Here is a 15,048-nt window from a genome sequence, read left to right as displayed (position 1 = left end):
ACTGCCCTGCGAGGGATGGTGATGGCGCGTGGAGGCCTTCATCCAGCAGTGGGTAGGCAGTGGCTGATGGTGACGATGTATTTGTACGTGTCCAGGAAGTGTCTCGTTTTACGAAGTTGCTACCCTTACGTGCTGACACTAAAAGTTGCATGCTTGCTTCCTCGGTTCACTTTTGGGCCCAATACCCACAACAGAGACGTGTGAGCAGCAAGCTGACATCGCCACCTGCCGGCCTTACGCAGTCACCAGCATCTGTTGTTATTCTCCGCGAGTTCTTGTCTCGTATTTATTGTCCTTTTTGTGCAAACATTTTTTACACATGTGCGTCTCCTCTTCACCATCAACCCCCACCTTGTCGCTCTCTCCGATCTTGCCAACGGCAGTGGTGACGCCGCTGTCGGGGACTGTTGAAGGCGCGCGTTCGATTTAGCCACGGCGCTCGCGGGGGTCACAGCTGGAGCGGCCCTCGTGCCAGCGGCGGAACGTGGAAGGCTCGGTGGAAGTGCCTGCACTTAGACACTCACACTTCACCCTCTCGTGTGCCGTGCCCGCCTTCATAGGCGCTCGTATACTGCCCTTTCCCCAACAGTCTGTTAAGGCTATACGGGGGATCTTTGTCTTGTCAGAAAGAGCCCGACTACGACAACATCCAGCAGCTCACGTACCTGGACATGGTCATCTCGGAAGCTCTGCGTCTCTACCCGCCAGGGCTGCGGTACGAAGTCACCGTCCGTTCACCCATCCTTCCGACAAGGCGCATGTCACGTCTTCGCTTGGGGCAGCTTCATTAGACCGCATATAGACCTCATTTACATAGAGGCCCCGCTCCTTGACAGTGATTGTAATTGCACGGTGTGGGTGATTCATCACAGAGAGTTGCCCCGGTTGGAAAGCTCAGGACCTCTGTCAGCCGTAAACCGTAGCGACGGCAGGCGTTCAGTCTTGTCCGAATCGCCACCGTCATCGATATTGTCATCTTCATCGTTGGTCTCGAGCCCAATGTCCAAAACACGTTGGTTTGCGATAACGGCTTGGAATTAGTGGCGCGTATTAAAGCAATGTGTCGCATTTCAAAACCTCTGGGATGCGTTACGAACAAAACGACACAATGAGGCGTTAACATTTAAGAGATGTACAGAAAACACCACTGTCGCGCAGCCACAGAATTTCTCTATGATGAGGTAGCCAGGTGGTCCAGGGCTCGGAGCACTGCAGCTACCACTGCTGAGCTTCTGGGTTTGGCTCCAGATTGCAGCCGCCCACGATGAAATTGTGTCCCAGTTCCTGGGCTCAGCTTGGTCCCTCTCGTGGAGGCTGCTTCTGCCAGCGGCGGCACGAGCATGACATTGCAGGGCTGCACGTTTAACTTGAATCGCGACAACGATTCGTTTCTCCGGGGCGTCTCAGAGCGGCTTGGCATCACATCTCGTGTCAACACATTTGAACGGGCAGCTGTCCCTGTGCTACACAAGGTGTGCTCAGCACCTGGCCTGCAAACGGTCATTAGTCTGCCAGTAAGTAGCCGATGGGGTGGGGGGGGATGATTGCTGCTGTGCGTAATCCCAATTGAACAACTTTAGAAGCAAAACCAACCGCGGTTGGCGCTCGCTCGTTGCCAGGTTTGGACGCGAGGCGCTGCGCGACTGCGTGGTGAAGGGGGTGCGAATCCCGGCCAAGACGCACGTGGAGGTGCCGGTGGGCGTGCTGCACCGGGACCCGCAGTACTGGCCCGAGCCTGACCGCTTCATCCCCGAGAGGCGAGTGAGCCACGGTTGCCCGGAGATGTTAGCGAGCTCGCCTAATATGCGGAAGGTCGTGGGTTCCATCCCGACCGTGACGCCTGCTGTACTTTTGAAGTTTGCGTCTTCTTCCCGTGGTCGTGTGGGGTTTTCTCCGGGTCCTCCGGTTTTTTCCACCACATTAAAAAACAACATCACGCATTAAATCTTGATTTAAAGATTTCGTGACTGCAGGGATTCATATTCTTGGTTCTTTCGGTAAAGTCTCGTAGAAGGGAAATAATAAAATAATATTTATATAAAACAATAAAAATTGATATAAATATTATTTTATTATTTCCCTTCTACGTGACTTTACCGAAAGAACCAAGAATATAACATCACGCATTTTAAGTATTTGGACCCTATAAATTTTGTGGCCAGGTCGCTTGCAAAGTTCAAAGCTGCCACGATGCCAGGCTAGCGGCTAGCCGCCCGGGCAAAGCTGCCCCTGGCGAGGTTTTAGCGAGTAAAGTCGAGTCCAATCTGCCACTCGAAGCACCACGTTCACGAAACACGCTGCTCTATCGGTTACAGACGAAACAAATAAATAGGTCATCGTCATCATCAGCCATGGTCAATCCACTGCTGGATGAAGGCCTCCCCACCCACCCACCCGTGTGCCATGCCGGCCTTCATTGGTTCTCGCTAACAGCACTTGCCCCAACAGCCTGTTAAGGTTACATTGTGGATCTTTCTCTTTAAATGTGCGCCCGTGTGTGCGTGCATGTGCGCGCGCGTGTGTGTTCGCGTGTGCGTGCACGACGCAGGTTCACCGCGGAGGCGAAGGCGGCACGCCACCCGTTCGTGTACCTCCCGTTTGGCGCAGGGCCACGTAACTGCATCGGCATGCGCCTGGCGCTGCTGGAGACGAAGGTGGCGCTCGTGCGCTTGCTGCACAGGTTCACCTTCCACATGACGCCCGATACGCAGGTGCGGACGCGCCCCGTGTATGTGTGTGTACTTTGAACTTCTTTTGCACCGTACGTAGCCAACCGTGCTCATCGGCGGTGCGGGGGAAGAGCAACAAGCGACAACGCAGGATGAGCTTGCTGGGTGCAACAACAAAAAAGGTCCTATCGATGTAACAGCTCCCAACCCGAGCTGTTAAGGCTTTGATTTATTTTTGCATGGTCTTGTTGCTGATGGACTCTTGGCGTTGTTTCCTGGTCTACTAACACTGGTGGTGAGACGAGGCAATACAAGAGGCTCTCTCTGGTGCAGGCCAGTTTGTACAAAGGATAATGCATATGTTGTTTTTAGTGTTATTTTCTCATGTTTTGCCACGAGCATGTGTGGTTAATGAACACTTCATGCCTCGCAATAGGTGTTTGTTTGGTGTTTGAACATCATAACACCTCCTGTATTCTTGCAGGAAGGGCTAAAGCCGATTCTTTTCTCATCTTGTTTTTAGGGAATGTCTTAAAAAACCTTTTGCACCAAATCTCCGGAGTTGGCCTTTTGGCCGAGTAAAACGGCAAACCACGTGTTTTTTTTAACATGACGTGCGGGGTTTTTGTCGGTGCGTTCACTGGTGGCCACATTGAGGTCCTCAATTGGCTTCACTCGATGACTCGAGCTTAGTCTCAGGCGACCAAAACCTCGAGTCGGACTCAGGATTCTATTAGCAAAGCCGGCTCAGCAGCTTTGAACCCCCTGAGGAGCCACCTGGGCCTCTCCCTCCACCTTGGACGTGGAATCGTTGAGATGCGGCGTGTACTTCACGGGGACTGAATGTGAGCGAGTGAATGAATGAATGATCGCTTTCGGTTTTGCTTTGTAGCGTGACTCATGCTCGCCGTGGCCTACATGTTACGGCAGGCACAGTGCTTGACAAACGTGAGATTATTTTATTAGTTTTAAATAACGTTTCTGAGATTGTGACTGCCGTGTTGTACAAAGCACTCGTGGGAACACAAAAACAATTCGCTGCCTTCCAGCAAAGTATACGCCGCAGCTTCATAGTCGTCGTCGTCATTGTCATCAACCACGGTAAATCCACTGCTGGATGAAGGCCTCTCACAAGCTGGCTCTGTTAGGCTACGTAGGCTAAGTGTTGTTTTAATATGGGGCAATACTGATGATAGTTGTGTTCATTTTCGTAATAAATGATGAGTTGTAGAAGAGTCACCCCAATGTAATTTGCACAGTATGTATATTATATATTCTATATGTATAACATACATTGGAGTGTATCCTGGTTGTAAATAATAATAATTTAGTACATGTGGTATTCATGCCACTCTTACAGTGCAAGGCTCTCACGAAGGTGCTGTCATTCACGGACACGGCCTGTAGGAGTTTCGCCGACAGGAGCCACGCTGCAATACGTCATCACAATTTCGTGCGGTGTCATTTTTACAATTCGGCAAAACTTATACCGTGACGCCGGCAGACAGTGGCCCTACGTGTCGTGGAGTATTGCACGGTGAATACGCTCGCAGTGATAACCAGGGTGGCCTGCCGGATTCCTACCACGAACCTCGGCAACAAGCGGCGGACCCGCTACCGCTGGGCCCACGTCACCGCGCCAATGAACAGCTAACTTCTTTAAACTATTCACTAAAGCTCTCTTATCTTGTTCTGAGTACTCACAAACTGTTTTGTTCGATGCACCAATGAACGTTTCCTATGACTCGTGAAATCAGCCGCACGTCCACCGCCGTGCACATCCAGGCGACGTCGAGACAGGCCTACGTCACGTGGGCGTTCGCGCCGATTGTCAGTGTGCGTCTCGAACAAACCCGCACTGACCGGCGGAGGTGATGTATGGTCAAACAGCCTCCGTGACCGATACAGCAAGGAAAGGGGGGGGGGGTCCTCGTCCAGCAGTGGATTGACCAAAGGGCTGTGCGTGTGCATGACGGTCGCGCGAGAGATGACGCGCATCTCGGTCACGTGGTGACGTGGGTGACCGTCGTCTCTGTTCTCAGGTCCCGCTGCAGCTCAAGTCGTTCACCACCCTGAGCCCCAAGGACGCGATCATGCTGAGGATCTCGGCGAATGACGAGCCCAGCAAGAACTGACGCGTGCTGCGCCGCGTGGCAGCGTCCATCTGTGAAGAACGACTGCAAACACCCTCTTGTGTCAAGCGTGTCACCCTCGGTGTCTCGTGTGTCACCCGTCGTGTTCTGTGCGTCACCCGTCGTGTGTTCTGTGCATGATCCTCTGTGTCACGTCTTACGTCATGCTGTGTGGGGTGTGGGGGGGTGTCTGGGGTGGTGTGGGGGTGGTGTGGGGGGGGTGTGCGGGGTGGTGTGGGGGGTGGTGTGGGGGGGGTGTGGGGGGGTGTGGGGGTGGTGCGGGGGCGGGGTCGTTGGCTGCATCGTTCCTCGCGGGACCGAGGTGACGGTGTCCGTTTTTGGCTTTTGCTGCCATGGCGACGGCCGCAGCGCCGCACGGCACGCGTCGACTGATGCCGCTCGGCACCGTCGGCGCCCCCCCCTTCCACCCCCCCCCCCCACCACTCCAACCGCTCGCCGCTCCTCTTCCTCCTCCGCGTGATTGGACAATTTTCCGACGCTCCTGCCGCCCTCAATTATCGAGCGCCGCCAAAAAACTGCCCCGCGCTAGATTTGTCACAAGGCCACTCACTGCCGGTTACGGGGAAAGCGTTTCGCTCGCGAAAGCGCGCACATTGGATCGTTTGGCTGGCCAAGCCGGGGTTGTGGCGGGCGGCCGTGGAGCCAACCCGAGGCGCTCCACGTGCCGTACGCACGGCACGTGGGGCGCACGCTCGCGCACAGGTGCCGGGGTCAGGTCTCAGAGGGCACGCGTTCTACTGATTCATGACCACCAGCGGCGTTGCGTCGTAAAAGCGTCACTGGAATTGATGGAGTTCCATCAATCCGTGGCCTCTTTGGCGTGCGTTTAGCCATTTGCGAATTAGCACCGAGAAATAATAACGGAAGCGAGGCGCTCCCAAGCGTGCGTCCGGGACGCATTTTTGAAGTTCGCGGTCCGGGGGTCCACGCAAAACAACAACTTAAACTTGGCGAAGCGTCTCAAAGCGACCTTTGAGATCGCCCCTGAAGCCGGCAGCAACGCGCCGAGCATGAACGGTGGCAACGGTCCGGACGACGCGACGCGCATTCCTCGATCCCCCGCAGCGCCGCCGATGTCCAATGAACGGAGAGCGTGGGTCGAGGCCATCGTTGGCCTCGACACGTGCGGGGCTCGGCGAGAGGATGACCGGCGGGGAAGGGAGGTTCATCCCCCCCCCCCCCCCCGATCTCGTGGCTGTTCTTTTGAGTGCGTGGATGCTCTCTGACGCGTGACCCCAAGGTGATTGCCTATACTAGTTGTAGGTATCACACGTTTGATCGGGAATTTAGATGTTTATTGGAACAACACCCGTGGTGGTATGTGTCGGTGTGAAGGTAGTATTGTATGTGTCTGTGTGAAGATTGTATTTTGTTTAAAAATGTTGGTGATTCTTCTGCGTATAAGTGTAATCTTTGAAGAAAGCTTTGGGGAATTTGTAAAACAAAAATCAGAATGGAATGATGGGTAAAAATAATGATGTAATCAGCAATCTACCTTTGATGGGTGATTTTAAAGTGGTGAATACTGTTTGTACTGTGCTCTTAGCAGTATATGAGCATACCCCACATACGTCGATCGTGTTGTATATCAGGGGAAAAAATCCACAGGAAGTGAATACCGCGAATTAAAATAGAATCAAGCGGCCTCCTGTGTAATACATGCCCGCTGAAAGCGAACCTCCCCGTTCGCATCACGTATTGAACATTAAAACGTTGCTGCTTCACTCTTCACAATTACTGTCGCTCGCGGCCTTTGCCTAATTAAACGCTTTAAACGTGTGCACGTGGTCGTCACGGCCGTCAAATCAATTGTGGAGCGCGCGCGTGTGGGTCTCGCTGCCCTGCGAAGCTTCCCCGGTGATCCGCTCACACTCCTTTCCTCGGCTACACGTGGAGGTCATTGAACCGCCACTCGGGGGCTTGTTGGTCGTGGTGGCTACGCTGCTGCTGCTGCGCGCGGCTGCCTTAACACCCAGCGCTGTGGAGGCTGCAGCAGCAGCAGCAGCGAGAGTTGGTGGATTACCGCGCACATAGATGTTGTCGTGAAACTCCCTTCTCCGCGGGCGCCGAGGATGTGCCCGTATCCTGGCTCGCCAGGAGAAGGCGGTACAGCAAAGCGTGGACGCAATCGCCATCTGTTTCCATCTGAACGGGGATCGAGCGTTGCCCCCTCGCACAATGCGTGGGTTTCCCCGGGTGTTTCGGTTTCCTCCCCCATGTGTATAATTAACACGACTCATCGTTAATTGGCTTAAAACGTCTTAAAATAAAAAAATAACCCAATGCAGGACCATCCTGAAAAAGACTCCTACGACTCGGTGTGCTTACCCTTGATAAATAAGTAATTATAATAAGTATGATTACACGACACCGAGATTATTTAAGCACGCGGTGCGCTCACAGCGAGCGCTCGTCAATGCTCGCCGTTCCCAGCCATCGTCGCCGTTGTCGCCAGCACGGGATGTGCGGTCTCTCCTCTCTCGCCGCCACTCCATGACCCGCCCCGACCATCGACCACCGTCCCAAAGCAGCATGGAGAGGTGCATGCTCGGACTTGCGCTAACAGCTTATTTGGCCTTCCTGTTGAAGCAAATGCAATCTGTCTATGCTGACACAGAGAGAGACGCCATTAAGGTAAAAGGTTTAAATTGTGTATAAGCATCATCGTTCGTCTCGACCGCCAACTCTCCAATTAGCGGTGATAAATTCATGCCGGATGAAGGGCTCCCAAAGTCGTCGCCGTCTCTCTGCAACAATCCATCCAGCTCCAGCACACGAGCTGATTCCATCGTTCCATCTCCGCGGTGGACGTTCCCTTTGGGGCTGTGTGCTCCCCTCCCCCTCTGCTTTGTCACTCTTTCATTAGGTCTCGACAGCCAGCCACCATCTCTGTTGGTTACGTGTCCAACCGAAGCAGCCCCCTTTCTCGTAGCGGCTTGTTACGAGGAAGGGCGCCTCTCGGTCTAAATTAAAAGCGGACATCTTTGTGCGCTTCTGAACTGTTGTGACGTGGATCAGAAACAGGGACATTGCAAACCACGTGACCACGTGCAGTGGTATCCCTATTGTCACAGTGCCCTGCTGAGAGCGTACATGTCATAGGTATGTAATATGTTATTGTAAGTGACAGCTGTCATGTACGCATGTCAATGGCGGGAGGACAAACTAATTGCATGCGCGTCATTGGGTGTATGATGTATGCATGGGGAGCGGTGGTGCCGTGGTTAGCGCACTGACTACCCCAGTGCGAGTCCCACTCGCCGACAACAGCGTCGGGGACGATTTCATGGAGCGAGTGTCCCATTGTTGGTGCGTCCCACATTGCGTCACTCTCAGCGCGTGTAATCTGGCACTCAAAAAACCGTGAACTGGAATGTCTTGCTTCGGTGCTTCCGAAAGCTGAAGGCACGGGCTGACAACTACTAGATTCATAAATGACGGAATGTATGCACCCAGGACATCGTGAACGAGTTAAAATAGACTATTATAGAAGAGGAAGTAGGCATGGCCAGGACACTTCGCTGGAAGGGCTCGTGACCCTGTGGGCTCGAGGAGGGAGCCCACGCAGAGGACGATCCCACCGGAGAGACGGAGCGATGACAGCGTCTCGTGTGTCGGTGCGAGGGGGGGGGGGTGCATGATTTATCGCAGGATCGTGAGAGATCCCGGCGACTTGGGGAGGCGTTCATCCAATAGTGGAATGACCACGGCTACTTCTGATGATCAAACTTTCCTCATTTGGCTTTAGGCTCGGTAAATGTTGAATATTAATGGGCTCACTCTCTCCCTGCACGTGATCCCAATTTGGAGTTAATCATTGCGCCCCTTCTATAAATCAAGATGCAGCTGCCATCGCTTCGGAGCTCCCATTAAATCATCGCGACACGAAGCCGCGCGCCCCACGCGACCCTCTTAGCGCCGTGATAAATCCTTAATGGACAATCACAGCACCCTCCGGCACATCGCCTTCCTCGCGGAGCTTGGCGGCGATCGGGGCGGGCACGCGGGTCCAAGAGTTTGCGAGTGACTCGCTTTCTTGAAGCACTCCCCGAGACCACGGGATCGTCTTCGCTCCGTAGATTCTCCGATTCCACCAGGGCCGCGGCTCTCGCGCCGTGTTTTCCCGGAACGCTGCGAGGCCGGTTTGGACCACGGATGGATTCTGGGCGTAAGGCGCTGCCACGACAGTACGAGGTACGCCAATCCTTCTTCTACTCATCATCGGCCATTATCGATCCACTGCTGGACGAGGGCTTCCTGCACGCCTGGAATGTACTCGTGACAATGTCGACCTGTGGCAAAATAACCCGCCATGCGCCCACCCTCGTCAGATAAAGCTGAGCAGGTTTGAGCCCGGACACTGCTCGGATGGGCGAACTCCACGCACGTACGAGGTTGTTATAAGCTGCTGCGGGACTGCATTGTCAGCAGAAGTCGGTCCAGCAAATGCCATTGTGATGTGCAGTACTACCTACACATTGTGCTGTGCAGTATTACGCGCCTACACATCTGCACCTCCGCCGTCCATCAACCCGCGCTGACCATCGTGGTGAAGTATGGTCATCGTCGTGAAGTATGGTCATCGTGGTGAAGTATGGTCAATTAAACCCCACCAGTAGCACGGCGTGGGGAGGGCCCTCATCCAGCAGTGGATGGACATGAGGATGAGAAACGCGGATTTCGGGGCCAGTAATCGCCTGAGCCCAAGGCTCAATTTCAATGATCCCCCGTATAGCCTTAACAGAGTGTTGGGGCAAGTGCTGTTAGCGAGCACCTATGAAGGCCGGAACAGTACACGAGGGATAGGTGGCCAGCATACACGCCCGACCGCCTTTGTTTCCCCAGTGGCGACGTTTACGCACCAGTACCAGTTCAGATCGTCACCGGTGTTGGTCGTGAGCGGGAGTCGAACTCGGGTCGCCAGGTTCGTAGCGCTGTGCCACGCACTCGCAATCTACCAGCGACCCGACAAAATTGTGTGTAATTATTCAGAAACTCATAATCAGTGACGGCCTACGGGAGGGGTGTGGGAGATGTTTGGTGATGATGGCGTGGGATGGTGGAGTTTAAAATTAGAGTTCCCCCCCCCACCCTGGTCGCGCCTAGAGATCGTGAGATTACAGCCCCTGGTGTCTGTGGATCACAATTCGCGATCATTAATCACATCGGCGCGTCCCCCATTCTTAGCGCGCCCCCCCCCCACCCCACACACTGTGTGTGCAGCGGCATAAATAGCACGCACGGGCTTGATGGTAATTGGCGTGAGATATGACTCGTGCTGGAAGCGAATTAAAAATATATATCTGCTGCTCTCAAGCTTGGCGAGAGAGAGAGAGAGAAAGAGGAGCGCGTCGCGGAGCGCCGTGGGCGAGCGGCTGAGCCGGGCCCGTGAATCGTTCCGAGAAGGATTTTCTCTTTATTTTTCGTGTGTTTTGTTCGTTCTCGTTCGTGACCGCCTCCTTCCTCGCTGTTGCCTCTCGTTGTGTCCGCACGGTCCCGCTCGGCTCCCTCTAGCCCCTGAGTGCGCGGGGCTTCGTGTCTCGCTCGATATTGCTCGCAATGCAGCTGTGACCTGGCAGGCTTTGGAGTAGGAATTGTCGGCGTAAGGCACTACAACTAGAGAGTACAGAGTGCACCGATCCATGATAATCCACCGATATTCTTGTACGCGATATCAATATTATCCTGTACGGTGCAATGGGTGTGGCGAGCCGAAATCATTTCCCCGAACGGCGTTCTGCACTGCTGTTGCTGTCCTTCCTCCGCACGGGTTGGCAACGTACGGCGCGAAAGAAGTTCTACACACGTGTACATATCAGTGAAGCACTGTGTGAATGTGCAAACTCGACTCCCCGTTTGGGTGAATCAACCGACATCGATGATGACGCCACGTGATTGGGAGCACTCCTCTCGGGGTGTCCACACTGGCACCCCCCCCCGCTCCCCCCCAGCTCCCCCCCCCCGCTCCCTTGACCCCGTCCCGTGTCGTGCGTCGAGGGTCGACGCCGCGGCATTCGTGGGCCACGTGGTCTGGATGATGTCAGGTGGTCGATGGCGTTTTACTTGCACAAAGGTTGTGTGGATGGGTGGGATGGGGGCATTGAATGGGGGAAGCTGTGAACTCCACAACTGAAACTCGCATGAAGATTGGTCAAGGAGGTGGAGTTGGTTTGATGCAGGGTTACTACTAATCGTGATTGGCTGTGTTGTTGTTGTTGTTGTCTCGTGCGCTCGGGTTGTTGTTGTTTTGCTGCCTTGCCCAAGCTTGCAATTGGTGTTGATTTGAACTGATGTTTTGTTTATTTATAGCGGCGTTCTTACCTTTGCTACATCTTGCACTCGTATCGTCTTGTACTGTTTGGTTGCTGTAACTCGCTGGCCACTCACCCCTACTGGACATCTGTGTAAAATAGCTTCATAGCTCATCAGATTCCCTCTCCACCATTAATAAAAACAGATTCTGAATCTGTCGGGTATTTGGTTAGTGGTAGGCGTAGTGGCTGGTTGGCTGGATAGTTAGGGCTACTACTAGTGGTTAGTTAGGGCTAGTACTAGTGGTTAGTTAGGGCTACTACTAGTGGTTAGTTAGGGCTAGTTACTAGTGGTTAGTTAGGGCTACTACTAGTGGTTAGTTAGGGCTAGTTACTAGTGGTTAGTTAGGGCTACTACTAGTGGTTAGTTAGGGCTACTACTAGTGGTTAGTTAGGGCTAGTTACTAGTGGTTAGTTAGGGCTAGTACTAGTGGTTAGTTAGGGCTAGTACTAGTGGTTAGTTAGGGCTACTACTAGTGGTTAGTTAGGGCTACTACTAGTGGTTAGTTAGGGCTAGTACTAGTGGTTAGATAGGGCTAGTACTAGTGGTTAGTTAGGGCTACTACTAGTGGTTAGTTAGGGCTAGTACTAGTGGTTAGTTAGGGCTACTACTAGTGGTTAGTTAGTGCTACTACTAGTGGTTAGTTAGGGCTAGTACTAGTGGTTAGTTAGGGCTAGTACTAGTGGTTGGTTAGGGCTACTACTAGTGGTTGGTTAGGGCTACTACTAGTGGTTAGTTAGGGCTAGTACTAGTGGTTAGTTAGGGCTAGTACTAGTGGTTAGTTAGGGCTACTACTAGTGGCTGTTACCGGGTCCGACAGGCCCCTCCTCCCCCACCTCGTCTCCTCTTCAGCGCGTGGAGTCGCCACGGGCAGGAGAGAGGACGACCCTCGCCACCAGAGGGAGGCACGCGAGCCCGCTTCGGCCTCCCCTCCCCAATGCTGGCGGGGGCTGGCGGGGGTGGGGGCTGGTGGGGGTTGGGGGGCTGGCGCGCTCAGGAACCTGCTCCGTTGTTGCCACTGCCGCGGCAGCGCGCTGCTAACCATGACACACAGGTCAAGACAAAGGTCCCCCCTATAGCCTCAACAGACTGTTTGGGGCAAGTGTTGTTATCGAGAAACGCCTATGAAATGCCGGCACGGCACACGAGGGGGTGAGTAGCCAGCACCACGCCCGGCCGCCTTTGTCTCCCCACTGACGATATTTACACATTGCACCAAGTACTCATTTGAGGCCGAGACGACCTAGACGACAGTCATAAAGCAACATGTATACAACAGACTACAACAATAGCCACAATTATTCCGTTAATACTTGTCGACATTGATTGTATGACTGCCAGTCACTGATGGAGCATTAATCGGGTTTAACTATTACTCTGCACGTGCAAATCGATGGTTTTGACAAAACGCTGCATCAATCATCATCCGATGCTACTTTTGCTGCAATCCGATTTTCCTTGCGATCAATTCCGACCGCAGCAACGTTTCCAACCTCCTCCCGATCTCCCGGACTGCCAGGTTGGATGGGTCGGGGACTGTGCAATGTGTTGACGGTGGTTGGAGTCCAGGGTAACGGCCCAGGTGAAGCGCTTGCCCGATGGGTTTTGCACAGCGCTTGACGGATTAACTTGGAAATGGACTGAGCTGAGTTTAAAAACCAGATCCCGGAATGTCCCGCTCGCTTCCCCTTCGCCGTGTTGAGTGTGGGGGCAGCGGAGCAGCTATCGAGTGTGCAGGCGGTGATACTGCACCAGGTCCAAGAGACTGGAGCTAGAGGGGGGCCAGGCTATGAAAAGTGGTGGCGAGGAGGAGTAGGGGGGGTGATATTTAATTCCTTCCACCGAGGCCCATGCCGATCACGCCACGCCACTGAGTGGGAGTCGCGAATGCAAATTATAGAGCGGATGGCTGGCGCCGTTAATTATGGAGAAGGTGATATTTGTGCTAATTGATTAAAGGGGTGCGGCGGCGTGGTGGTGAGTGCCCCGCGAGGTGGTGGAACGCCAGGTCCCCGGCTATTTTCAGTGCGGATGTCCCACCACTCGCTCTCGAGAGCAATGCTCGGCTCCTTCTGCAGAGTGCGTGACTGTGGACGCGCACTGCCCGAGCCTGCGATTGGCTCGCTCGCGCACCGCTCTGTCCCCCTGCGCTGTGGCGACATGTGCGCAGAGACGCGTGTGCCGTCGTGGTGCCGTCGTGGTGCCGTCGTGGTGCCGTGGTTAGGCCCGCTGCGCTGTGGAAAAGAAAATCGAATTGTGAAAGGGTGGGGAGGCTGTGGCACGAGTTCGATTCCCGAGCACGCCTATCGGCGGTGTGGTATACGAGCCAGTGCTGGGACTCCCACCTAGGTTCACTCGGCAGTAAATTAGCTCTCGGTGCTGTATGTGTGTACAGCATCGCTGTAGGGAAACAAAGGTGGCCGGGCGCGGTGGCGGCCACGTCGGACTTCAGATATTTGTCCTCGTTATAAACAAACACAGACAAAGAGCCCCCGTGTAGCCTTAACAGACTGTTAGGGCAAGTGCTGTTAGCGAGCACCTATTAAGGCCGACACGGCACACGACGGGATGGGTCGCCAAGACCACGCTCGGCCGCCTTGTCTCCCTAGTGGCGATGTTTACACACCACACCACCAGGTCCTCATTTTAGGCTGAGTCGACCTAGGAGATGCCCAGTAGCGGTTCTGATAATCGTCACTGGTGTTGACCGTGAGCGGAAATCGAACTCGGGTAGCCGGGTTGCTCGTGCAGCGCGCTAACTGCTGCACCACCGCTCCCCACGTACTCCTTACACACACGCGCACGCAACTGCCCCAGCCCACACACACACACACAACTGCCCAGAGTTGCGTGTGTGGGCGTGCGTCTGCGCGACACCACGACGAGTGAAAGGCATGGAGACAAACAGCAACGGCAGACAAAAGAAAATGACACAATTCCCCAAACGGCGCTCGAGCAGATGAGACGAGGACCTTCAATCCTCATCCCCCTCCCCGTCTACCTCTGTTGTTGTTGTTGTTGATGAAACGCAGTCACGGCGAGTCGAGCGGGCTCGCGGGGCGACGAGACGAAATTAATTGGGGTCCTTTGTCCTGACGCCGGACGATTGAACGCCGCGCGCGAGGCCCGACTCGCTCACGCTGGGATGGCATCGCGTGGGATGCAGTGTCCTTGGCTCACATTTATACTTCATCACTGCCCTTAATTTGCGATTGTTTTGCGTTTGTCATTTTGACTGACCCAGGTCACTCTTGCAAATGAAACCCCACCCTGGCGTCTGGAGTGCTCAGCTGGTTCAACAAAACCCGACACCTCGATGTCCTCCTGCCGCCTCTAATGATCCTCCCGGGAGCCCACGAGCCGTGATGGTGTCCGAGACCACCGCCTGTTTCACTCGCTCCCTGACTTCTTGTTCTTTAGCTGTTCACATAAATATGAAACAAAATATAAACGCGTACAATACTTTGCCAATCCACTGCTGGATGTAGGCCTCCACATACCGTGTAGGCTGTTTGACCATACTTCACCACACTGGCCAGTGCGGTTTGGTGAAAGGGTGGCCAAAAAACTATTCTGAGAGCACTCTCCACTGATGTTGGCCATGGCCATGAATTGAACTCGGGTGACCGGATTCATATCGCGCTGACCACTATTTTCCTGCTCCCCTGTGGAATTCCCTCCCGTTGTCTCCTTTCCCAGTTTCCAATAACCTCGCTCAATTCAAGCAACATGAAGCCTCGATCCCGTACGTAATTAAAAGGTGCTGTTTGTTGCTGCCAGCTTTGCGTGTGGGGCGCGCCTTTTGGCGCCGAGGTGCCCAGCCACTTGGCACAGCCTCCCACCATTTCACAATTAAAAAATTATCTTCCAGTTGCGCTAAACGCAACGACGGGCCGACATTCATCGATCGTCCG

General features: G+C 54.1%; 1 protein-coding gene across 1 annotated transcript in view; it reads left to right on the top strand.

Moving 5' to 3' along the window:
* TBXAS1 (thromboxane A synthase 1) overlaps positions 1 to 4,843 on the top strand; it is a 30,695-nt gene extending 25,852 nt beyond the window's left edge. The window contains 4 exon segments of the mRNA XM_078597156.1: positions 627 to 715; positions 1,620 to 1,757; positions 2,549 to 2,711; positions 4,712 to 4,843. Coding sequence (XP_078453282.1) covers positions 627 to 715; positions 1,620 to 1,757; positions 2,549 to 2,711; positions 4,712 to 4,804 — 483 coding nt within the window. The 3' untranslated portion in view covers positions 4,805 to 4,843.
* Positions 4,844 to 15,048: the final 10,205 nt, after the last annotated feature.

Source organism: Lampetra planeri, chromosome 8 (genome assembly GCF_965212315.1).
Source record: "Lampetra planeri chromosome 8, kcLamPlan1.2.h2, whole genome shotgun sequence".
Taxonomy (NCBI): domain Eukaryota; kingdom Metazoa; phylum Chordata; class Hyperoartia; order Petromyzontiformes; family Petromyzontidae; genus Lampetra; species Lampetra planeri.
The sequence above is the reverse complement of the archived record's forward strand: the minus strand, read 5'-3'. Positions and strand labels throughout refer to the sequence as shown.